This window comes from Canis aureus, chromosome 3, assembly GCF_053574225.1.
Source record: "Canis aureus isolate CA01 chromosome 3, VMU_Caureus_v.1.0, whole genome shotgun sequence".
Classification (NCBI taxonomy): domain Eukaryota; kingdom Metazoa; phylum Chordata; class Mammalia; order Carnivora; family Canidae; genus Canis; species Canis aureus.
Genome location: NC_135613.1, coordinates 60044788 through 60071668, shown reverse-complemented (window position 1 = coordinate 60071668; position 26881 = coordinate 60044788). Strand labels below are relative to the sequence as shown.

Genomic DNA, 26881 nt, shown 5'->3' with positions numbered 1-26881 from the left:
TACCCCCCCACCCCTCCTCCTGGGTCCTCATCCCATGAAGATTCTCACAAGGAACCACCACCAGGGAAGTGAGGTTCCCCTGCCAGCCGGGCAGGAGCTGAGGATTGGTTGGCCCCCAGGATGCATACGGAGCACCTTGTCCACACAAGCCAGCGCATCTTTTCTTTTACCTTTTTACTGAGAAACTGCAATCCACGTTCACAGCAGAAAATTTTGGGATGTAGGAAAGGATGAAAAATAAATCGTCACCCATACTGTTAGAACCAGAGGTAAAGGGTGGCCCCGGGGGGCTCAGCAGCTTAGCGCCACCTTCAGCCCAGGGCCTGATCCTGGAGACCCCGATCGAGTCCCACATCAGGATCCTGCTTCTCCCTCTGCCTATGTCTCTGCCTCTCTCTGTGTCTCTCATGAATAAATAAATAAAATACTTAAAATATATATATTATAATCTGTATAAAGACTGCACCTCCACTTTTCTCAGTATATTGTCATTATATTGAGTGCATTACTGCATGCCATTAAATATTTTCCAAAAATGTAATCCTAGAGGCCTAGTATCACTTCATATGAATCTATAATAATCTATCCAACAAACCCCCTATTGTTAGACATTAAGTTGTTTCAATGTTTTATTATTTTTGTATATAAATTTGTACACATAACATAAATCATACACACAATTTATATAGAATATAAATATGGCTAATGTGATAAATATTTACATACAGTAAATAAATTCTTCCTATATAATACATAAACATAAAATTTTATATGAAGTAAAATATACACGTAAATCTTTTGCTGCTCTGTGCTTCCCTGAAATCAGGTGGGTAATTGAAATACCTGTGCCAACCACAGGCTCTGGCTAGGCACTTGTAGGACTCTCACTCCACCCAGGAAGTCCTAGAAAAGTCTTGAATGATCAGTTTAGAGGTTTTAAGCCTTAATGTGCCAAAAAGCCTATAATCTATGGGTAACTGTACTTGCCCCAAGGGACAAAAGGCCAGTCCTGGAAACATGTGCTGCAGGACAGGTCAAGCCCATGCACTGGACACCAAACGATGTAAGACCAGCAGGGAGATAGAAGGGCTGTGTGCCCTTGAACCAGATGAGAGGCTGACACTCAAGCCTCTGAGCCTTAAAAACATGTCAATCTGGGGATCCCTGGGTGGCGCAGCGGTTTAGCGCCTGCCTTTGGCCCAGGGCGCGATCCTGGAGACCCGGGATCGAATCCCACGTCGGGCTCCCGGTGCATGGAGCCTGCTTCTCCCTCTGCCTGTGTCTCTGCCTCTCTCTCTCTCTCTCTCTCTCTCTCTCTGTGTGACTATCATAAATAAATTTAAAAAAAACATGTCAATCTTGCACAACGTACAATGAAAACATGGTACCAAGGACTGCCTTCTAGGGAAATAGAATAGTCTTGGTTTTGCAAATTGGGTGAAGATTTCAATGACAAATAAGTGACCTGTGGGGAAAATGTCCACATTATTTTCCTCCCATTATTTTTTCCTCTTAAAATAACAAGACCTCATAGGAAAACTATAAAATGCAAGTGAGTAAAGAGACTACAATCCCCACTTCCCAGACATAACAATTGTTAATAATGCGGCATGTACCTCTCAAAGCTTTATCTGTGCAAATATATCTAATATTTCTCACAGATGGGAATATACTGTCCATGCTGTTTTTAACTTGTCGAGAATATTGTCCCTTTCTAACCTGAGCTTGAGTCTCTCCTGGAGACCGTATCGCAGACATGTCAGCCTGCCTCTCCGTTCCAGGCATATCTTGACAAGTATTACACAAGCAAGGCAGGGCCCCAGGTCGGCGAGATGGGGGCGCCAGGAGGCAGAGCCCTGATCAAGAAGATCAAGGAGCTGCAAGCCTTCTTCGGCCTCCGCATCACTGGCAAGCTGGACCGGCCCACGATGGACATGATCAAGAGGCCCCGCTGCGGAGTTCCCGACGTGGCAAACTATCGCCTCTTCCCAGGTGAACCCAAATGGAAAAAAAATACTTTGACATACAGGTAATGAGATGGAGTCTTTCCAAAGTCAGAGAGAAATCCCCCTCTCTCCTTTTCTTATCTTTTAGAAATTCCTTCCTTCCTTCCAATCTGTGTAAAAATGCCGACTCATCACAATCATTAGGAAGCAATTTTATGGCTAACGTTTAGACAGTGACATTGGAGGACTCACTACAAAACACCATCTCAGGATTACCTTAATGGCCAGCCATTTCGGGCTTTACAAATAATGTTATTAATCAGAGAGACAACACACTTGTCTTTAAAGAAAAATAACCTAGTTTAGGATTAATAGCCTGACAGTACCAACCAGTTTTCTTAAAACAAGTTCCTCCTCAATCAGAAGGAAACAATATAGTTCACCTATTAACAAAGTAACTTTTTTATTAATTCCAAAAATTACTTATTGAAGATTTATTAAATGCCTACTATAGACATTCAATTTTGGAGATACAAAAGTGAGTAGATCTCCTCCCCCGACCCTCACAGTCCCTGTTGGGAGACACACAAGCAAACAGATCATCGAGTCCTCAAGTGACAAGTGTGAGCTCGCAGGTCTAAGCAGAAAACTGTGGTTGCACCTGGAGGGAGGGCAGGGATCCATTCCTGGGCCAGCAGGCCTCCTTCCTGGAGGACCCCCTGTCCGCCTGAATGCCTGAGCTGGGTTTGGAGGCCAGGGACACTGTTGCATGGGCTTTGCACCTGCTGGACAGATGTGGCATTGCAAGAGGGCGGCCCACGCTTGCATTCTTGCACCAGGCCTGGCTAACTGGAGCGTTTTTCCCAGGACAGGTGGAGTCCGGGCAGATAGAGGTGTGCTGGGGGGTGGCCCAGGTGCCACCCTGGGCCGCAGAGAGCCACTCCAGGCTTTCGCCAGATTTTGTTCTTAGGATAAGCAAATCTGGCTGAGAGCGGGGTACAGGGCGAGGCCAGACCGCTTAGTCCCCGAAGGGCTGTTCTGGAGCTGCCCCCTCACGCTCACAGAAGTCTCCTTAACGCTCTCTGGAATTTTGCAGCTTGTTGTTAACTGCCCTAGAATCCCGCAGGCTGTCGGTAAACAGAGCCATTATTAGAAATTAAGCTATAAAACCTGCAATGAAATAAATTATATTTCTACACAAATTGCTAAATATTACATTGTGTATGCTAGATAGAACTAGAAATGTGATCAAACGTTGCTACCTGTTCACCACGCCACACGTTACTACCATCGGCGTTCATGAGGTCATTGGTGCAGTTTTATCCACACCATGGATGTGCTGCCGCTTGTCTCTTCCCAACTGTACACACAGGGCTGGCAGGTTGGTGGCTTGAAACTCTCGCCAGTGAGAGTGTTTCCAGCACGGACATCAGCCAAGCCCTCGAATGAGAGGTTAGGGCTCAGCAGTTCGTCCCCAGTCCCGGTGGCCCAAGGGAGGGCAGCAGGGCAGAGCCACAGAGGCTGCCCATTGGTGGCTACGATGGTGGCACTCTGAACACAGTTATCACCCTGCTTACACCCAAGAAAGCGACAAAAATCTAAATATTTGGGGAAGAAGCGCCCCACGTGGAGTTGAACAGGAAACATATATAAACCCATGAAGTCTTCCCATCATTTTCTTAAACTGTCTTACAGAATGTGAGTATGCACAGCAAAGACCAGGGCTGTCCACCCAGCTGATCTGAGACTCAGAGAAGTATACTGTCGTGATACTACTCCCTAGACGGGCCCCCCAAGCCCCTCAGCACACTCCCTGCCCACCTGCTCCCTCCCAGGCAGACCCCAGCCCCAGAAAGCCCTAGAGGCCACTTGGCACCCGATGCAGACACTGGACCTCAGGATAACTTCCTCTAACAGAACCGGAGGATTGCAATAGACTGTGGCTTAGTGCTGTGTGCAGACGTCTGGGGTCAGAGAGGGCATGACACGCATAGCACGGTCATATCTCACGGCCATTGTAAGGACGGACTTGCTGGGGCCCATGTCTACACGGGGCACATGCTCAGAGTATTTGTGGTTACCGCCCCCCTCCCCTCTATGTCCCCCCTGCCCCCGCTGCACTGCCCAATCTCCACCTGCGTGAAAGATCCTCGAGTTCCTCCATCCACCGCCGAGGTCACTGCTAGCCATGCCCTCCATAGGACCTGGTCCCTTCCCCGGTGACTGGTGGTTGAGACAGCACCACCTCTATCGCAGTAATCCGGGTACCTGGTACCTGCCACGGTGCAGGTCTGCGGGGCAGCCCGCACATTTATTTACGCAGCTTCTCAGGTAGTTCTCACAGGCGCTAGCTGGACCGCCACTCAGGAGGCTTTAAAAACCACTGGCTTTTATTCAGAGTCCATCCGTTTAGGAAGAGTTTGCTAAGCACCTACCATGTACACAGGATGAGGAGCCGGAGAGACAAAGGATATAGGGCAGGGGCTGCTCCCCAGGTCGGCTCCAGCAGGACCCCTCGCTCTGCACCCAGGTTGTGCTCCGAGCTCAAGGTCCCCCCCAGCGAGGTTCCGGGGTCAGTTTCCTTCCCCTGCCCCCTCCTTTCCTTGCAGTCTGGGACTCCCAGCCCCTGGGCTCAGGGCAGCACGTCCGCAACACCAACTGGCTCCACCCACGGTTTGTCCAGAAAGCTCTACACTGTTCTGCCTCTAGGTGTCATTGTCACCCAGGACTTCAGGACAGACTCAAGCCTTAGCGTCCAAGCTTAAAGCTTCCTCTTTAAGATAGGCATTATCTTAACAAACATCCCCCACTGGGGACGTCGCGATGGCCTTTGAATAAGAATGTGCAAAACCTCACAACTCACTGTTTTTTACATAGAAAATTTTCAGTCCCTTTTGGGGAAAAAGAGGTTTTCCCTTCTCAGTTAAACCGTTTTAGGGGAAATGGGTTCTTGTGAAATGATACTGGGTTATCATCTTTACAATTCAGGCTGATCTAAGAACAATGAGAGCCAAACCGCTTCTGCAGCAGGTGATCTCAACTCTTTCACTTCCCCCTTGACCTTCCCGGTTATTCTGCATGTTCCAGTAACTCAACACATAGGAAAGCAAACCAAGATTTCCTATTTGGGAGAAAAGTGCCTACATTGTAGATTCACATCCAACCCTTCGATTTTTAGTACCACCTCAATGTAAGGCTTGCCTTCTTCACTAGGAGCACTCGCCGAAAGGAAAATATGTTCCTTCTGTTTTCGCAGAATTTCCAAATACACATCCTCCATGAGTCCTGCTGAGGTGGACAAAGCGGTGGAGATGGCCTTGCAGGCCTGGGGCAGCGCTGTGCCTCTGAGCTTCATCCGCGTGAACTCGGGAGAAGCGGACATTATGATATCTTTTGAAACCGGAGGTACTGTGGTGCATCTTGGATCTTGCCTTCCTAATCCACAGGAGACATGTTCCAACATATCTTCCTTTCCAACATTTAGTGCAAGGGATCCACTCGATCTTCTTCCACACATGGTGTGAAGGGCAGAGGCCAAGGTCATGGTCAAGTCATGCTTGTGTCTGGCCAGAAAATAGGGCCAGGGAAGTCCTAGACCAGGTGGCAGAGTGGGCTCAGCTCTCCCTGTTCTGCTGCCTCATCAGAGACAGAGTCTGTCCTGTTTAGCCTCCCCGTTGGCTGGGAGGCCACCCGACCCCTCGCCCCATGGTCACCACTACACCCCCCCTTCCATATTCACCAAGAATCTCCCACCTTGAGTCCCCAGTGAAGGAAACCCCCACCGGAGCTCTGACCACCTCCCCAGCAGCGGTCAGCACAGCGGTGCTGCCGTCTCACCCACAGCCTCTGGAGCCTGCAGGCCTGCTGCACCTTGCCCTCGTCTCAGCCCGGTAACTGGGCACAGGGCCTGGTGGTCTGCACAGAGCCCTTTCCAGGGCCACCTGTCGAAGGAGCAGATAAAGGGAGAGCCACAAAATTCGTTTGCTTTCTCAGCTTCCACGAAGCGGAGGTGAGCAAGTGCTCCGATCCTCCCTCCCCAGACACCACGTGGAAGGGCCCCTGTCTCCATGCTGAGTTCAGCCTCACATCCTGGGAGGTACATGGCCAAAGCCAGGAGACAGGAAGTGATGCAGGTCCCGAGTGTGAAACCTTCAGAGGGGGCCCTGGGCGTGACCTCCTGCACAAGGGGGTCACCCTGGGGAAGGGGCAGGCTGGTGTGGTTCAAGGCAGCTTTGGCGGCTGGGACGCTAACGCTCCCCTGATCTTGCCAATGTGTACCCTCTCCCCACAGCACAGCCTGAGTGGGCGCGGAGCTGCCGGGAACAGGGTCCACGGGGCCCACCCGGAACCCTGGCACCCGGTGCACCAGGCCCTGTGAGAGACCGTGAAATACGGCTTCTGCAACATGCCTCGCTTTGTTCCTCCTCCTTTTTTATTGTAATAACCTGTTAATTAACAGGTTAGTTATAATCACCTGTTAGTTAAATATAAGTAAATATATTTTATATTTTATATACACTTATGTAAATATAAGTAAAACAAAAACATATAAAGCTCTAAAAGTTATGATTGTAGACACCTTTATTGCTTGCTTGTGTTTTACAAGGAAAGCATGTTGAAATTACAGAGGAACTCTCTCTCCTTTTGGACACCTCCTTACATTGTCTGGTGGAAAGAGACAGAAAACACATCTGCTCGATGTGCTGTCTTCACTGAATCAGCCTACACACTTGCACCCCAACCAGTAGGTCTTGCTCCCTACTTCTTTTGTAATCTGCAGTGTGGGCACAATCCATGGAGTGCCAGGAGTCAGCCGATAGACACTGCAACAAAAACAGTCACAAAAGAACATTTTTTTAATTTTTAATGTTAACTATCTTTGAAATGACAAATATCCCTCTTCATTTATCAATGGACGATTGCTTATTGACATGTGAACTTCTTATAAAAAATAAATATTGGAAAGTAAATCTATTTGTATGGGAAGTGTCAACGCTGTTAACAAAGAGGTGTCCACTCCCTGTAATGTGAGGATGCCTTAAACTTGCCAGGCCTAACTGCTGTTGGTGTTTCTGCCCGCCTGTCTAGATCACGGGGATTCCTACCCATTCGACGGACCCCGAGGGACTCTCGCCCATGCGTTTGCACCCGGAGAAGGCCTGGGAGGGGATACCCATTTCGACAATGCTGAGAAGTGGACTATGGGAATGAATGGTATATATGCACAATTCACCATAACCTGGAAAATATTGTACCTTCTTCGGGGCCATCACCATGACACCCTGAGGTTCAACGTCCCAAGCCACCCGTTAACTAGGGAGGCTGGCTAGGAAAAACAAGTAAGCCAAAAATCCAAAAGCGAAAAGCACCCCACCCCCACCCCCTGTGCTGTAGACTTGTCTGAGCTCTGGTTCGTGCAAATGGTACAGAGGAGCTGAGAGGCCTCCTCCACATGGCCCTCTGTCCTTTAACTATGCAGCATTTATTGTCTCTTACTCATTGGTGGAAATAGGCTATGTTCAGAGACGACCCCAGGGAATCCGTGCTGTCTCAAGCAGTGTGATGGGAATGGGTGTTAAAGCTTCAGAATACCCCGGACGTCTTGAGTGTGTGTGAATGATGGGGGTAGCGTGTACCAGCAGGGATCTGGTGAAGCATCTGTGGCCAGACCTGGATCTCGTTGCCCCTGGTAGCTCCCATCAGGCCCCTGTATCTACCAACCAAACATCACTGACAAGGAACAAAATGGATTGATTTACACTTTCAACCTTCCCCACTTCAAGGTCCTTCTAGCCAAGGGGGAAAGTGCCAGAGTCACGTCACCAAAGCTCACTACCAGATAACCTACCAACCTTTGATAAACTGGTTATGAGAAGAAAACAAGTTTACTAGGATTTGGGCATAAATTATCCTGTAAAGACAGAAAACATTGAAAACAAAACCCCATGTTGATGCTGTCTTTTTTCTGTGTCCTTCTGCATAGGTTTCAATTTATTCACCGTTGCTGCTCACGAATTTGGCCATGCACTGGGCCTGGCCCATTCCACAGACCCATCAGCGCTGATGTACCCAACGTATAAGTACCAGCATCCCTACGGATTCCACCTGCCCAAGGATGATGTGAAAGGGATCCAGGCATTGTACGGTATAGTCACTACCCTCCTTTGGCTACTAGCCCGGAAAGCCACAGGCATTCGGTCTCCAATTTAGAGAAAGTATACATTGCCAGGAGTTACTTGCACAGGTAAAGAGGAAGCTGGGGACTGCGGTCTCACCTGTGCCCTTTTAGGAAGAGCTTTTTCACCTGACATGACTACAGCTTTCTTTTGTAAGATGCACAATTAAATTGTGCATCTTTCCTCCAGGGCATGCTGGTCCCTCACCAGCCATAGAAAATGAAATCATTTGCCTGGGGTTTTGGTGGGGTTTTTTTGTTTTGTTTTGTTTGTTTGTTTGTTTGTTGAGTATGGGTCAGAATTTAGATCCTGGAAGAAGATGGGTATATTTTGTAGTTTCTATATTGTTCTGACCCACCTGCAGATAATTGACCTTATCATCCTAAAAAAAGCAAGGGTGATGCTAATACCTACACTGCTAGGTGCACAGACAGCCTGCACTCAACTACTTGGATTTGTGTGAGTCACCCTCTCACCTGGCCTGACGACCGGCCTGTTTGGCGTGATCAAGTGTTTTCCTCCCTGAAGAGCTGAGAAAGTTGAGGCTCAGAGACCAACTATCCCAAGAATCAAATTGTCTTAGGAGTTAGCGTTCTTTGAAAGGTAACGAAGGATTATTGGGAGCTCTGTATCCTGCCTTCCTTAGCACCCTGACAGACCCATGAAGTCCTGGGTGAGAGGGGATCTTGGAGCACTCCTAGATCTTGACACTTTTGCTTTCACGGATAAAAGTCAGACAACTCTAGGAAACGGACCTTCTCCAAAGGTTGGGGAATGGCTCCTCTGCCTTCGCCCGGCGGAGGCTCTGGCGTCCGGTCAGTCCCTGCGCGCCTGGCGGTGCAGCATCCGTGCAGCATCGGTGCAGCATCATCGGTGCAGCATCCGTGCAGCATCCGTGCAGCATCGAGCATGCGCTTCTGCAGAGTGCTCCTCCGCGCAGGAGACAAATCTCATCCAAAGAACTATTCAGCCAACTCTGCCCACCTCAGGGCCGCGGGCGCGGGCCGCCACGGGTTGGGTCCTCCTGCCTGAGTGTCTCCATTGTGGGAACCTGGCTCGGAACACCGAGGGCCAGGGGCTCGACTCCAAGGAAAGCAATCCCTGGCTCCACCGAGAAGGACTGAGCCCAAATGTTTGCCTGCCCCCCTAGATCCGTCTGCTCCGACCATCTCCAGCATCTGATGGCCACCGTCATGGGGCCAGGGACTGAAGCACATATTTTGATGTGGCCACTTTTGCACAGGGGAACGAAGTGCACTGACGTGCTTCTGTATCACCAGGGAGCGTGCACATCACTCACCCCTGGCCACCCTGCTGCCTCTGACCCTTCGTAGACGACTTGGCACATAGTAAAGGTTCAAAGAGTGGCAGCCCATTTCTGCGCTGACCACCTTCCAGAGCCTCGCCCCATTGCTGAGCCTTCTGCACCCCGGCTCTTCTCCAACTCTCACACCCCTGGCCCTTCCCTGTTCCTCCCTTCCTCCCTGCCCCTCACCCCTGGTCACCACAGATGTACTCTGCTCCAGAGCAGGGACCTGCTGGGGCCAATGGCTCAGGCAGCACCAGCAGTGTTCTGTAGACAGCAGACAGTCCTCAGGAGCACGGACTAGGATGACAACTCGCTGGCAGCTCTCCCAGGGCCTGGCTGCTCTACAGAAGGATCCAGCAGGGGGTGCCTTTAATAGCAGGTGCCTGCAGTGTACCTCCTGGCCCAAGAACTCACTCAGGGTTTCCTGGGCACCTGATAAAAGGCTGATCAGTCCAGGATGCCCAGAAATAGATGAAAATGATACGAAATACACAAGGAAGTTATTGAGAACAAAGAATTCAATTACCAAGGAATAATCAGTGGCAACTTCTTAAAAAATCTTTAATTTAGAGCACTTGCAGCTGTCAAGGAAGCTATGTGTGGTAACAAAATAATGGATTCCTTTTTTTTTTTAACATTTACTACATGCCAAGCACTCTACCGAGTGCTTCACAGATGTGATTTCTCACCAAAGCCCTCTGAGGCAGGGACTGTCCTGGCCCCCTCCCATTTCACAAAGGAAGAAACAGAGGCTTGCAGAGGCTGGATGATGTTCCTGATTATGGTACAACTGCAGGACTAGCAAAGCTGGATTTGAACATGGGTCTGCCTGCCATGGACAGCCATGCACCTTACCGCCTGTCTCATGCAGTCCAAGGGGGTTGCTAGAGCAGTGGACAGACTCTAAGAGTCCCGGTACGATGTTGACCAAGTCACTTTGAATCCTAGGACCCCGGAAAACACTCCTGGGAAAGCCCACCGTGCCCCACGCACCACCCCAAAGTCCATCCATCCCCGACCTCTGTGACTCCAGCTCATCCTTTGATGCTGTGACGATGCTGGGAAAGGAGCTCCTGCTCTTCAGAGACCGGTAAGCCTGGGATGAGGCACTAAGTCTTCCCAAGCCTCAGCCCTTCACATCCCTCTAGAGGTCCTTGCTGCTGCCACGTGTGAGGAGCATGCAGAAACACCGTCGTGTGGGCAGTAGAGTGGGAGGCAGGGTCTCTGCGGAGACACAGAACTGCCAAACCACTATTTGTCGGGCAGCTACCATGCTCTTGGCAATGGACACAGTATTTTTCCATACACATCAAGTACTTATTCTAAATACAAAGGAGAGATTAGAATCCCCAATTTACGGATGCAGATAGAAGCTCAATGAGAACAATGAGAATCTCAGGTGCTTTCCTGAGGTAACAGTTTCACTAAGTGGCTGAGTTACACCAGCCCAGGCTTATCTGATGGCTGTCTGTCTTGTTCATCACTGTATCCCTAGTAAGAGTACACAGTATATACCCAATAAATATTAGGTAATAGGGATTGGATAGATAGATGGACAGACAGATGGATGGATGGATGGATGGTCAGAGGTATGCATAGATGGGTAGCTAATTTCAAAGCCACTGCTCTGCTGAAACCCCTCTTTCTCAAGGTCCCTTGACTTTTCAACCCAATGGGCTGTCAGCACAGGGGAGGGAGGAATATTGATAGGTGTTGGCTATCCTGTACAGCTCCTGAAGAATACCCTGAGGTTTGAGCACCTAATACTATCATTTTAGGAACGTTTCTTTTGGGATGATTAATGGAAGTTTTAGTAGTTCTGTGAGTTATAAAGGATGGCAAGGTGAAGTTGGTATTTAAACATAATGGCATAGGAGGGGTACCTGGGTGGTGTAGTTGGTTAAGCGTCTACCTCTTGGTTTTGGCTCAGGTTGTGATCTCAGGGTCCTGGGATTGAGGCCCAAGTTGGGCTCTGCATTCAGCAGGGAGTCTGCTTGAGCTTCTCTCTGCCCCTCCCCTGGCTCATGATGCACTCTACCTATATAAAAAAATTTTTAATTAAAAAATAAATAAATTTAATGGCATACGATATTGAGTAATTCATAATGTTGAGAAAGCTAGGATCTTTAATGACAACACTGTATGAATAGTTGTTTACAGCAGTGTGAGTTGATCAGCGGGAGTACTGGTTGATCTTTATTAGTATTTTTACTGTCATGACATCATTCAGGGAAATTAAATAGAAATAAATTCAAGATGAGTGTAATAAGGAAAGAACAGAAATATAATTTGATTAAGTCTTTCAGGTTTGAAATTAATGTTGAAGTTTTCATTCGAAGACAAGAAATGGTTTTTGGTGATACATTTCCTACTTGAAGTATGTCTAATTAACAACAATGTTATTTTTTTTTGAATGACTGATAAATGGTGAGAGGTGGTGAGTAGTCATTGGAAAAACTCCAAGGAGGTTAGAAAATTCACACAAGGGTGAAGGAGAATTAAATTTTAAGTTTCATGTTCTAAGGTTTTGTTCAAGTGCTGGAATGGAAGCATTACGGCAAATCATTCATTTTAGGTCATGTGTGAAAGCCAAATTGGGCAGATTTACCAGTCATAGTTAGATAAAGTACAATTAGTGGGATGAGATCATGAGTAAGGTCAAATATGCAGATGGTTGGAAATCTCATGCATCGACATCCGATAGCTCCTTTTCTACTGGCACTCTGGGCTCCCAGGGAGCATTAGGGCCGTGTCCATGACACTGACGGCTGTGATCACTTCTTTTCTTGGAGGAAAAGACCTACCAACACTCACCCCCAGTCCTCCTTTTACTGGGGACAGAATTCGTTCACAGGAGAATAGTCAGAGGTAGCTCAGGAATAGCATGGCTGAATGCTTTTTATCCCTTTTCTTCATTGGAAGAGTGGTTATTGAGCCCAACTGGAGGGCCAAGCACTACCGTAGTGGCTGGAGATCTAAAGGACCAGTACTCACCCTGTCTTTGCACACCTCAGTTACATAAGGGAGTGAGACATTCAAAAACACTGCCATGATCTCGTGTACTCACAGGACTTTTTTGTCTCCCTGTTGTGGGTAGAGAGGGTGAGCTCTCTGATGTCTCTCCTTATAAGGGTACTAATCACATCAGACCAGGGATCCCCCCGCAGGGCTTCAGATAACCCTGGCTACCCCACTGCTCCTGTCTGACTATCACCATCCCATCTCCTTGGGCATTAGGCTTCAATTTATGAATCTGGTAGAGACACAGATGTTCAGCCCATAACAGAGTAATCACATTTTTAGATATGCATTTCCTTCCAGATTTTTTTCTGTATAGAAAGATATAGTCTAAGTACAGGAGGGGATCAGGGATATGCACAAAGATGGGATTTTAATTAGATATGCTGATTTGTAAACTATTTTCACTCAGCAATATCTCATTTTTCCATATCGGTGAGGTTTTTTTTTTTTTTTGTCATCTTCATTGTATATATGAGCAGATACATCGTCACATATTCAACCAATGCTGTACTTTTAAGACTGTAAATTGTTTCTAATTTTTTAAAATTAGGAAATCTTCAACAGTGGTTGGGCATCCACTTCTCAGAAACAGATTAGAGTAGAGCTCAGAACCCAGGTTTTAGCCTGAGACTGAGTTGGTTTAAATTCTAGCCTTTTTTCTTGCTGAGCGGAGGGCCCCCAGCAAATAATGTGCCAAACACACAGTGAGCACTCAAACAGCAGGCGCTACATTAAGGAATGAGAATCGGAAAATCTGTACAGTGGATTAAGGCTTAGAAACAACTTGAAATATTTATTATTATTTTTTTAATGATTTTTATTGAGACTTATTGATTATTGACTTTCTTTCTATTGTTACCAAAAAGTAAAACAGAACAGAATTGGTAGGCATTGACCCAGGAACCATAGGCAGGGCACAGAGCAGATGGAGCCTGGTGTGCAGGAGCCTCATAGAGGGGTGGTGGTGTCAGCTGATAGTCAGCCCAGACAGGGCAGGGAGCACTGGTTCGGCAATGAAGAAGTGAGATGCAGGCTGCCCTATAGCACAGAGCTTACTCTTGTGGTAAATATCGGCGATTGTAAGAGATGCAAAGGAAACCATGATGTCAAAGATACTATGCCCTTATGTATAATTATGACTGTTTTCTTTAAAAAGCAAAAAATGTTTAAAAACCCTCTAGTATCAAACTATGAGCATTTAGCAAAGGCTACTGGCTATTTGACCGGGTCATGGCTGCAGATGATGAGGATGGTAACAGTAGGAAGGGAGGCCAGGTTCAGGGGACCTTGAGAAATGAGAGGTCAGAGGAGGAGTAGGGGGAGGGAGGGAGCAAGGCTGCCGGCACAGGGACCTGTGTTCAGTCAGCCCGGTGGCCTCTGACCTGTCTGTGGCCTGGAGTGCAGTAGGGCAGGCAGTTCCAGAGGAGGAAGAGCCAGAGGCAGGGAGTGAGGAGAGCTCTCCTTTCAGCCCTGGGTCTGCCGCATGCACACCCCCATCCCCCTATTAGGACCAAGGTGCTCTGATATCACAGGGGCTTCCTTGAGTGGGTACTTCCTGTGATAAGCACTGTTTTCACACCTCACAAGGGCCCCATGAGGTTGGAATTACTGCTGCCTTTTCACAAGATGCTGAAAGGAAAAGTACCTTGTCCAAGGACATGGAGCTGGGAGGGCCGAAGCTGGGCCCTGGGGCCACAGGGTGACTGGCCAGCGCCCAAGCCTCCTGACCCCAAAACTGTGGTTGCCCTGCTCAGATCATCATGGGTTTTACCTAATTTAATTTTACCCATAAAATCAAGATTATCGCAATCAGCAATAGACCCCAGAAGTGTAAAAGCATTTTGCAGAAGGAATGAGTATCAAGCCTGATTGTCCAAATCCTTGTGTTGGAGAGAAGAAAGCTGCACCCCATCCATCTCAGCCCAGCAGAGCCCCCTCCTGAGGGTCTTCTGGCTCCTGGTCTAGAGCCGGCCGGGTCACTCAGAACACCTGAACCTGCACTGGAACTCCTAAGAGAAGAAGTGCTTTCTGACTTGCATGAACTCAAACTTTCTGACTGGTATGCATTTGAGTTTGTGGGGAAAGCAGGTGCTCCAGGCCCTCATCTGCCAGTCAGGCAAACAGCCACAAGGAGAAGACAGTTCTTAGATCATCGTGGTGTCTTGAAACTGTTGGATAGGCTGGTCCACGTTCTGTTTTATTTTCAAAATACCTGTCAGTCACTAACAGTCACATTTTGAAAGATGTTATACACCTTAGATTAGCCAGCAAAGGAGAGCATCTTTAAGGCTATGCAGGTAGGAGAGGAAGACAAGGATGAAGAGGGGCCTGAAGGAGCTGCCAGCAGGACTTGAAGGCTCATTCAGTGCAAGAAACACTGCAAAAGAAGAATCAAAGATGGATAGGAAAATCAAGGCGATTTGCTGGGCACACACAAAAACTCAGTGTTAGATGTGCTGCATTCAAGACAATGACGATTCTAACAGGTCCTGTAGAAGCAGCCAGTGCTCAGGGGAGTACTCACAGCTGGAGGCTTCCACAGGCTGCACAACTTCTCACATGGAGGAGGCAGGTAGAGATCTGAAAATGAGCTCTAGTAGTAAGAGCTGGTATTTCATGATCACTTACAATGTGCTGTGTGCTGTGCTCAGCTTTCTTCACTTGCTCATTTCATCCACAGTGTCATTTCTCCATCTGGAATTTTAACCCACTTGACATCGGAGACAGAATCCCTCAATGGGGCCTCACATAAATCAAAGAAAAGAAGCTATTTTTTCGAAAATGACCAATAGTGCAAGGAATCCTGGGTGGCTTGGTCCATTCAGCATCCGACTCTTGATTTTGGCTCAGGTAGTGATCTCAGGGTTGTGGGATTGAGCCCTGTGTTGGGTCAGTGCTCCATGTGGAGGCTGCTTGGGATTTCCTCCCTCTCTCTCTGTCCCTCCTCCTGCTCATGCGTGCTCTATCTCACATAAATAAATGAATCTTCAAAGTAATCAATAGTGGGAAAGGATGCTGGGACCATCCAGTGGACTGAAGCAGTGGACAGACTGGCCATGACGATGTACCTGTGTCATGTCAGAGGAGCACTGAGGGAGGAATCCAGGTCCTGAGGAGCCAAAGAGCAAAAGGTAGGGAGTGGGAGGGAATGCTCTGTATAGACCATTCACCCGACAGTTGTGTTGTAACAAGGAGAAGGGGGGTTCAGATCAGAGCTACAGCAGGCAGCAAGGTCCAACAAGGACTTTTCAGAACTGGAAAATACCTGGACCTGGGAAAGACATGACAAGGGGCCAGTGGAGACACAGAAATGCATGGCACCGGGGGATGGAGGGACAGCAAATCAGTAACCCCTACTGCGGACAGAACTTTTGGAATCTGGCATTTTGCAGGGTCCACGGGCGGGAGTGAAGCCCACACAACTGAGGGGACCTCGTCCTCCGTCAGTCTCCCTGGGGACGTCTCTTCTGGCTGTAAGATTGCATCACAAAAAGTCAACAAGCAGCACTGTATTGGCTCAGACTGAGTCTGGGTTATATATTAAGAATTCAGACAAACAGGCAGAAGGTGCGGTACAATCCCTGACTCATCGTTGTCTCTTCTGAGCTACCTCCTCCCGGCTAGGGTTGAGGGTTATGGCTTTACAGCTCACAGGTTATGGCTAATAAATAGGGATCCCCACAGCCTCCTCTGGCATGATTAACAAGTTAGGGGCACTATGCATGGCTTTCACTATTTTTTTTATTGTAAAGATTTTATTTATTTATTCATGACAGACAGAGGGAGAGAGGCAGAGACAGGCCGAGGGAGAAGCAGGCTCCATGCAGGGAGCCTGATGTGGGACTTGATCCCAGGTCTCCAGGATCACACCCAGGGCTGAAGGTGGTGCTAAACCGCTAGGCCACCGGGGCTGCCCGGCTTTCACTATTTTTAAGCACTGCCTACACTTGGGATTTTAATTTCATAAGCTGTGTTTTTCTAGGGCTCCATGAGATGAATGATAACTGATTTCTTGGCCTTTAAAGCATTCTGACATAAGCAGCCCTGGTTAGTGAAATCTCCCAAAATGAGTGGCATGTCAGCAAAGGACGTGACCCTTTGTACCTCAGAGTTTCCAGTGACAAAAATATGTCAGAGAGGCAAACTCAGAAAGAAACCTAGCTCCATTGATAGACTTTAAGTTTTGCCAGTCACCAATCAATACATTTGTAGAGTGAAACATGTCTTTTTACAAGATATATAAATTATTGTAAGAGTAGTCAAGAGCTTATAAGACACTTTCATATGTATTATCACAATTAATCCTTTAAAGTATGAGAACACATGTTATTAGTATTCTCACTTTTATTTGACAGAAGGAAATTGAGTCTCAAAAATTGAGTGACTCACCCGAGGTCACACATTCAATGATAAAACCAGGTTTCAAGCTCCCAGCAGAGCAATTGCACTGCAAGCATCAAAAACAAAAAGAAGAGAGACCCTTCTTCCCCCTGAAACCAGGGATCGGGATGAGAGAGAACAGATCAAGGAGAGTAAAGGGCTGAAGATGATGATGCATGAAGATCCCCACTCAGCTCAAGCTGAATCACCCTGACGGTCCAGCAAGAAGGAGGTGAAAGGCTTCTTACGTAGATGGCAGGGAAGAGAGGTGAGCACTACACATGACACAGGAAGAAGCAAGTGCAAGTCACGTTCCCAGGTGCACCAGGCACCATGTAAGCCAGAGGACAGAAACACAGATAATCCATGGCCCTGCCCTGGGTGAAGGCCACAAGTGAACAAATCTCAACCTTGAGTTAGCTGCTATTCTTTGGGAAAGAGGAACGAAAATCTCAGCGAACATGAAAATTGGTGATCTAACGAGTTGCTTTCACTCCCTGGTGCCCATTCATTGAGCCAACAAATATTTATAGAGCCCTGACTATATCCAGGCACAGTATTGGCTCCTGGGAGCACAGACAGCAACAGAACAACTAAATATATAAGCAGCAGATCCCTATTATCAATGGACACCATTGTTTTTTCCTCCTTACCAAAGATCAGATTATAGGCTATCAATAAAGTCTATCGATAAACCTATTTCCACAACCAGTTCCAACATGCCCCGCAGCTGCTCTCTTCCAATAAGTTCAGATTGTTTTTCTTTTAATCCATTTACAGATGCATTAGGTTACTATACTCGGGTTTTTTGGTCAATTTTAATTTATTATTGTAATCTATAGCTCCAAATTGGTAAATCCTCTGGGTATATGTTCTGGTGTTTTGTTACCGACCATTAGGTACTGAAAATTTTCATAATTACAGATTCTTATGGAATTTGTGTTACTTTACATAAGTGATGGATAGTATTTATTTCTACCTAATGCTCATGGTTATACATTACGTTATAATAATACATTATAATTATATACGTTATAATAACACTGTTTAAACCAGGGCTCCTTAACTTTGGCATTGCTAATATTTTAAGTCTGTGTTGGATTGGGTTGTCCCACACACTGGGGCATGTTTTATTGGCATCCCTGTTCTCCACCCATTGGAAGATAAGCAAAACAGTAACCAAATATTGCCAAGTGTCTCCAGGGCCATAAAATCACTCTTGGTTTAGAAGGACCACTCTACTTCCACTGAATCCTCATAATTCCTGCAATGTCTTAAATCAAGGTTTATTTAGGAAGGAATTTTAGATTCTACTACATGTGAAAGTTTCCAAAAGCATACTTTTCAGTTTGCAGCACTCTTAATTACATTTTACCACCTCTCCTACCGGGTCGTCGGGATGTCAGTGCTCTTAGTTAAGCCCAATGAAACATAGGGCTGAAGTTTGACTAGAGCCACCTGTTGGTTTTTAAATGAAAAATGAAAGAAAATAGTTCCCCGCTTTAGGGGCCCAAGGAGAAAGGGGCAGGAAGTCCGCTGTACCTCATCAGAGATGTGGTTCAGATAGAGCCTCCTCTGCCTGCCTTCCTCACTTCATGCATGCCGCTGCAATCCCCCAAAATGCGCCTCAGTGCCTGGGTCAACACTTAGCACAGTGGCGTGAACAGAGTAAGCATTTCAGAGTCATATACTGAATTAAGTGAAAAACACTTGCTTTTTTGGATTTCTCATCAGGTTCCCAATTAACCCATTATTACCAAAAACCAGATGAAAGGCTATGAACATGAAGCGTTTATCTGTTTTCATTACCCAGATCTGCTGGGTTCTCCAAACCTGGGCTCATGTCATGGTGGCAGAGAGAAAGGGGAAGGTGGTCCCTTGCACCTTCAGAAAAGCCTAGATCTGACTGGACAGTTGGTCAAGTTGTGAACACAGGAAAGCAGAGATCACAAGGCTGGGGTTGAACAAGTAGATGAGATCAGGTGAAGATGAACATGGAGACAGGTGGAGTCCAAGCCGGCTCTGTCTGCCCCTAACCACCAGACGATGTTTGGGCCCACCAGCCTCCCTGAGCCTGTGTTTCATCTGTTAATACAAACATTCTAAAGAAGGCTGTGATGTGTAGGGCATGGGGCGAGGCAGCATGCCCAACACAGACGCCTGCCACCCTGTGTATCATGTATGGTGGGTGCCCAGTTAGCAGGTGGGTAAGGCCTACGTAAATAATCATGTTTCAAATGGACAGTATGGTCCATTGAAACTATGGCACTTCATGGATTAATCACTTTCCTATGCATCTCTCCTTGGGTCCTCAGAATGACCTCATGAGACAGGCTAGGTATCATTATTTGCATCTAAGAGATGATAAGCCTGATTTTAGAGATGCCAGTCAGAGTTAGAACTCAGGCCTACATCTTCTAAAGCACAATGTGCTTTAGGAAACATGAAGACACATCTCTCTCAATACAGCTCTTCTAAATTCATCATCAGCTGACACAGCCTCACCTGGGACACTGTCACCCAATCCCCAACAGCAGTGGAGTCTCCCTCCTGTAGGGTACGCTCTGTGTTCGCATCCTCAACTTGCCTCTGTAGCTCTGTAGTCCTAGCTGCTTCCTCGGTGTAGTCCTGTCTGTACTCTCAGACTGTAAGCTCCCTGAGGGCAGGGCCTGGGTCTTGTTCTGCGTCTCATCTCAACATCTGCTGCAGTCCTTGCTGAGAGCACCCTATAAATATTTGTTAAATTAACTGAACAGGAAAATGCAACATAAGATTTTGGAGTTCCTACACTAGCTATCCAGGAAATTAAATGTCAAAATTTATTATAGTTTCCCTGTCCACAAATAATTTTATGTATAGATTCTACTTTCTACAGAGTCAAGTAAACTATTCATATTTTATTTTTTTATTTTTTTACTATTCATATTTTATAAAAATGATTTTCACTTTCAAAATTCAAACTGGACCACATTTACATTGAATGTTTCAGCCTAATAGCCTTGTGATGCTGCCACAGTTTTATGGACATAATTTTGGGTGAGTGGATGGATGAGTGGCTAAAACTTGAGTTAGTTTGTGTGTATCAGATTTTCTGTTAACTAGCCATCGATTTCAAGGACATAAGCACCTTAGTAGATAAGCATTTAGGCAATATAATTGATCATCGGTAATGCTCTTGCTGGCTTTATTGGGAATAATTTACATATCCCAACTACAGTTTTGATTCAATTGTAATATTCATAATGTCCACCAGAATCATTTCATCTTTGTGAGATTTTAGTTTTTAAAAGATCAGAACAGGAAAAGGGCATCTGTATCCAGGGATACTTGGAAATGGAAGGTGCACAGCTTACATGTGTAAAACACCAGTGTTATCGCCTTGCTATATCTTTCCATGTTTTGAACATCCTTAAGGAGATGAAGAAAGGGGATTGCAGATGTGCCAGAAGAACAAAAAGGGGAAAGAACTGTTAACTAGGGTCAAAAAATGATGTATTACCCTTAAAAGCAAGCAAAGGCAAGAGGCATTTAGAAATGGCCCCTGGAGTGTGGCTTGTAGAATACGTCGGTCCAAGTCCAGTCGGTCCAAGATCTGAATCACCTCTTGACCCTGCTGTCTTTTGTGGATTGCCCAACAGGATTTTCTGGCGCCGGCAGGTTCACCTGATGGCAGGGATCCGGCCCAGCACCATTACCAGCTCCTTTCCCCAGCTTATGTCCAACGTGGACGCAGCTTACGAAGTGGCTGAGAGGGGCACTGCGTACTTCTTCAAAGGTACCCTACTGATCCCCAGAGGAAAGGAATAGCAGGGTGCAGTGCCCAGTTCGGGTTTGGAACATCTAGTACTGTCAGCATGTGGTCCGGGATCACTGAGCGTGCTCCCATCACTCCTCCTCAGGATGGGCATGAAATATCACTCTGTTGTACTAGAACAACGGCAGGAATGACAATGGCTCTCAAATGCTCTCAGAGCCAAAGCTTTACCCTAGAGAGGCTCCGTGCTAAGTCACAGGGCCCAGGGGGCTACAAAGCTGTCCCTGCCCCTCAGAGTGGCACGGCGTCCCCTACTGAGAGCCCCAAGTAAGCAGAACAAAGCCCTTGCTGCTCTGTCCTGCTCGGAAACAGCTGGGAGTAGAAAGACACATGTGAGGTCAGGAGGTGGGCACAGTGTCAGTCTCTGGCTCCAGCCCTTTACTATTAGAGTGATTGTGGAGAGTTCTCTAACATCTGAGCCTTCCTTTCCTCCTGTGAGAAGTGATTGTAGTAATGTCAACCTCCCAGATGTGACAGTGGCTAGCCAATAGACGTGATCCAATAAGGAGTAATTGTCAATTTCAGCTTATTTTTCTTGATGCTGAGGGATGAAGGTCCCAGGCTAGTCCCAGCTTAAGAATCATAGCATTTGGGGATCCCTAAGTGGCCCAGCGGATAAGTGCCTGCCTTCAGCCCAGGGCGTGATCCTGGAGTCCCGGGATCGAGTCCCACATCGGGCTCCCGACATGGAGCCTGCTTCTCCCTCTGCCTGTGTCTCTGCCTCTCTCTCTCTCTATTTGTGTATGTCTTTCATGAATAAATAAATAAAATCTTAAAAAAAAAAAAAAACTAGTTGAGGGGCAGCCTGGGTGGCTCAGCAGTTTAGTGCTGTCTTCAGCCCAGGGCGTGATCCTGGAGACCAAGAATCGAGGCCCACATCGGGCTTCCTGCATGGAGCCTGCTTCTCCCTCTGTCTGTGTCTCTGCCTCTCTCTCTCACTCTCTCTCTCTCCCTCTCCCTCTCTCTCTCATGAATAAACAAATAAAATCTTAAAAAAAAAAGAGAGAATCATAGCATTTGTGTGTCATGAGCTGCTTCTCTTTCATGAGACTGAAATGAGGTTATACACATGAGAAGTATCTTGAAAAAAATTAATGTGTTAAATTAAGACACAATGGTATCAAAATTATTGTTTTCCTAAGGCATCACTAGAGATTTTTGCCTCCAGAGTAGTTTTAATTGAATAAAAGCTTATATATTGGGCTATAGCCATGGCAAATATCCCATTAAGTACTGCCATTTGTGATCCTACTTAGAAATTCTCATGAATGAAGTGCATCATTAAGTGGTACAGAGTTTTTATAAACTTTAATTTCTGTTTTCAGGCCCCCACTACTGGATAACAAGAGGATTCCAAATGCAAGGTCCTCCTCGAACTATTTATGACTTTGGCTTCCCAAGGTATGTGCAGCGAATAGATGCTGCCGTCTATCTCAAGGATGTGCAGAAGACCCTTTTCTTTGTGGGAGATGAATACTACAGGTATGGCTTTTCTCCTTTTGATAGTCCAGATGTATTCAAAAGGAAGGAAAAATCGTTTTGCAGGAAAGAATGCAAAGCAAGTTTGCTATAGGCCCACTGGCTCCTCTTGGCTCCTGGGGTGCCTTTTACCCACAGTGGACATGGTCTCTAAGACATGAAACCACCTAAATAAGTGAAACATTCATTCAATAATCCCATTGTTTGTTCTCTGGCACATGAAACATCCTAGCCTTTCATGCACTTACTAACTGGATCCCCAGTGGCCTAACAGAGTGAATGCAGCATCCCCAAATACATGACTAGCCACAGGGATTGCCTGAGCACAGAACTGACTTGCTGTTATGTGGGTACCAATGCATCCCAAAATACTCTGTGATTTCGTGCAGAAAGGATGTGGTTATGACTGTGGGAATCTTTGAAGGAGAGCTCTGCCTAAAGGTAAAGCCCTTATTGCAAAGTCCTTTTATCTGACCCAGCACATGAAGACTCTTCTTACATGAAGTGGATCATACACAGTTGCCCTGCCCATCTTGCAGACCTGAGTAAGGTGCCCCCTGACATCCAATCTCTGCTCACCTCATCCCACCTCCTGGGTTCCTATCCTTAACTGGCTTATGTGAAAGGTGGGCAGGCTCTGCCTCTGCACACCTCCCCCCTACTCCCAGCTCTAACATCCATGGTGTTTGTTCATTGGAACTTCAGAAGAGAGAGGTAAAAACAAAACAGATTCTAAGTATTTGACTATGCAAAATACTTTAGGTCCATGATAGGATCTGGTTGGAAACAGGAAAGTACCCAACTTTGGTCTAAGAGTTTTCATTTTATGTGACTTATTTAAGCTTTTATTCGAATTTTAATTAAATTCCAGTGAGATAACATACAGTGCTATATTAGTTTCAGGTCTAGAATGTTGTGACTCAACACTTCCATACATCACCTGGTGCTCATCCTGACAGATGCACTCCTTCATTCCCATCTGTTTCTCCCATCCCCCCACCACCTCCCCTCTGGTGGTCATCAGTGTGTTCTCTGTAGTTCAGAGTCTGTTTCTGGATTTGTCTCTCTTTTCTTTTTTTTTTCCCTTTGCTTATTTGTTTCTTAAATTCTACATATGAATGAAATCATATGATATTTGTTTATTTCACTTGGCATAATACTCTCTAGTTCCATCCATGTCATTGCAAATGGCAAGATTTCATTCTTTTTTATGGCTAATATTCCATTCTGTATACATCACATCTTCTTTATCCATTCATCTGCCAATGGACATCTGGGCTCTCTCCATAGTTTAGCTATTGTTGATAATGCTTCTATAAGCATCAGGGTGCATGTACCCCTTCAAATTCGTATTTTTGTATCCTTTGGGTAAATACCCAATAGGACAATTGCTGGATCGAGGGTAGCTCTATTTTTAACTTTCTGAGGAACCTCCAGACTGTTTTCCAGAGTGGCTGCACCAGTTTGCATTCCTGCCAACAGTGTAAGAGGGTTCTCCTTTGTCTACATCCTTTCCAATATTTGTTGTTTCCTGTCTTGTTAATTTTAGCCGATCTGACAGGTGTGAGGTGGGATCTCATTGTGGTTTTGATTTGCATTTCCCTGATGATGAGTGATAATGAGCTTTTCATGTGTCTACTGAGCATCTGGATGTCTTTTCTAGAAAAATGTTTCTTCATGTTTTCTGCCCATTTTTTATTGGATTGTTCATTTTGGGGGTATTGAGTTTTATAAATTCTTTATATATTTTGTACACCGACCCTTTATCAGTTGTTTGCAAATATCTTCTCCTATTCCATAGGTTACCTTTTAGTTTTGTTGATTGTTTAATTCTCTGTGTAGAAGTTTTTAATTTTGATGAAGTCCCAATAGTTATTTTTGCTTTTATTTTCCTTGCCTCAGGAGATATATCTAATAAGAAGTTGCTACAGCTGATGTCAAAAAGCTTACTGCCTGTGTTCTCCACTAGGACCTTGATGGTTTCCTGTCTCATAGTTAGATCTTACATTCATTTTGAATTTATTTTTGTGTATGTTGTAAGAAAGTGGTCCAGTTTCATCCTTTGCATGTGGATGTCCAGTTTCCCCAACACCATTGGTTGAAGAGATTTTTTTCATTGGATATTCTTTCCTGCTTTGTCGAAGGTTAGTTGACACACAGTTGTGGATTCATTTCTGGGTTTTCTACGCTATTCTATCGATCCGTGTCCATTTTTGTGCCAGTACCATTCTGGTTTGGTGATCACAGCTTTATAATATAACTTGAAGTCCAGAATTATGACACCTCCAGCTCTGCTTTTTTTTTCAAGGTCAGTTTTGGGTCTATTGTGCTTCCATTTGTTTGTTCCAGTTCTGTAAAAACTGCTGTTGATATTTGGGTAGGGATTGCATTAATGTAGATTCCTTTGGGTAGTATAGACATTTTAACATTATTTGTTCTTCTAATCCATGAGCATGGAATGTCTTTCCATTTCTTTGTGTCTTCAATTTCTTTTATCAGTGTTTTATAGTTTTCAGAGTAAGGTCTTTCACTTTCTTGGTTAGGTAGATTCCTAGGTATCTTATTGCTTTTGGTGCTATTGAAAATGGTATGGGGGATCCCTGGGTGGCGCAGCGGTTTGGCGCCTGCCTTTGGCCCAGGGCGCGATCTTGGAGACCCAGGATCGAATCCCACATCGGGCTCCCGGTGCATGGAGCCTGCTTCTCCCTCTGCCTGTGTCTCTGCCTCTCTCTCTCTCTCTCTCTGTGACTATCATAAAAAAAAAAAAAAGAAAGAAAGAAAAAAGAAAATGGTATGGGTTCCTTAATCTCTCTTTCTGCTCCTTCATTATTGGTTTATAGAAATGCAACACATTTCTATACACTGATTTTTTTTTTTATCTTGCAACCTTACTGAATTCATTTATCAGTTCTAGCAGTTTTTTGGTGGAGTTTTGGGTTTTCTATATATAGCACCATGTTGTCTGCAAATAGTGGCAGTTTGACTTATTCCTTACCGATATGAATAAATTTTATTTCTTTTTGTTGTGTGATTGCTGAGGCTAGGACTTCCAGTACTATGTTAAATGACAGTGGTAAGGGGCACCTAGGTGACTCAGTCAGTTAAGCATCCAACTCTTGATTTTGGCTCAGGTCATGATTTCAAAGTCATGAGATCAAGCCCCTCATCAGGCTCCACACTCAACAGGGAGTCTGCTCAAGATTCTCTCATCCTCTTCTTCTGCCCCCTCCTCCAAAAATAAATAAATAAATAAAATATTTAATTAAAAAATCAGTGGTGAGAGTAGACATCCCTGTCATGTTTCTGACCATAAAGAAAAAGCTCTCAGTTTTTCCCCATTGGCTCTTTTGTAGCCTCTGCCTTTATGATGTTGAGGTATGTTCCATCTATCTCTACTTCCTTGAGGGTTTTTATCATGAATGATGTTATACTTTGTCAACACCTTTTCTGCATCTATTAGAATGATCATATGGATCTTATCCTTTCTTTTATTAATGTTATATATCACATTGATTGATTTAAGAATACTGATCCACCCTTGCAGCCCAGAAATAAATCCCACTTGATCATGGTGAATAATTTTTTAAATATATTGTGGATTCAGTTTGCTAGTATTTTATTGAGAATTTTTGCATCTATGTTCATCAAGGATATTGACCTGTAGCTTTCTTTTTTTAGTGGGGTCTTCATCTGGTTTGGTATTAGGATAATGCTAGCTTCCTAGAATGAATTTGGAAGTTTTCTTTCCTTTTCTATTTTTTAGAACAGTTTGTGAAGAAGGTATTAAGTCTTCTTTAAATATTTGAGAGAATTCCCCTGTGAAGCCATCAGGCCCTGGACTTTTGTTTGTTGGGAGTTTTTTGATTATTGATTCAATTTCTTTGTTGGTTATAAATCTGTTCAATTTTCCTATTTCTTCCTGTTTCAGTTTTGATAGTTTATATGTTTCTAGGAGTTTATCCATTTCTTCCAGGTTGTCCAATTTGTTGGCCTGTAGCTTTGCATAATATTCTCTTACAGTTGTTTGTATTTCTGTGGTTTCAGATTTTCTCTCTCCTCTCTCATTTGTGATTTTATTTATTTGGGTCCTTTGTATTTTTGGTAAGTCTGGATAGCAGTTTATTAATTTTTTCAAAGAACCTGCTCCCAGTTTCATTGATCTGTTCTTTTTTTTTTTTTTTTTAGTTTCTATATTATGTATTTCTTCTCTAATCTTCATTATTTCCCTCCTTCTGCTGGCTTCAGACTTCTTGCTGTTCTTTCTGCAGCTCCCATAGGTATAAGGTTAGGGTATGTATTTGAGATTTTTCTTGCTTCATGAGGAAGGCCTGTATTGCTATATACTGCCCTCTTAGGACTGCCTTTGCTGCATCCCAAAAGTTTTAGACCACTGTGTATTCATTTTCATTTGTTTCTGTGTAGTCTTTTATTTCTTCTTTGATTTTCTGATCAATGCATTCTTTCCTTAGTAGCATGTTGTTTAACGTCCCTGTATTTGTAGTCCTTCAAATTTTTTTCTTGTGGTTGACTTCAAGTTTCTTCATGTTGTGGTCTGATAATATGCAGGGTATGATGTCAGTCTTTTTGTACTCGTTGAGGGCTGGTTTGTGACCCAATATGTGATCTATTCTGGAGGATGTCCCATCTGCACTTGAGAAGAATGTGTATTCTGCTTTAAGATGAAATGCTCTCAGTGTGTGTGTTAAGTTTATCTTGTCCCATGTGTCATTCAAAGCGTTTGTTTCCTCATTGATTT

The 26881-nt window shown here is 45.3% G+C and overlaps 1 protein-coding gene across 1 annotated transcript in view; it reads left to right on the top strand.

Moving 5' to 3' along the window:
- Positions 1–26881, top strand: part of MMP20 (matrix metallopeptidase 20) — a 47472-nt gene that overhangs the window by 5624 nt on the left and 14967 nt on the right. The window contains exons 2-8 of the mRNA XM_077884341.1: positions 1782–2029; positions 5203–5351; positions 7035–7160; positions 7930–8091; positions 10380–10521; positions 20471–20607; positions 21972–22128. Coding sequence (XP_077740467.1) covers positions 1782–2029; positions 5203–5351; positions 7035–7160; positions 7930–8091; positions 10380–10521; positions 20471–20607; positions 21972–22128 — 1121 coding nt within the window. The remainder of the gene's footprint in view (positions 1–1781; positions 2030–5202; positions 5352–7034; positions 7161–7929; positions 8092–10379; positions 10522–20470; positions 20608–21971; positions 22129–26881) is intronic.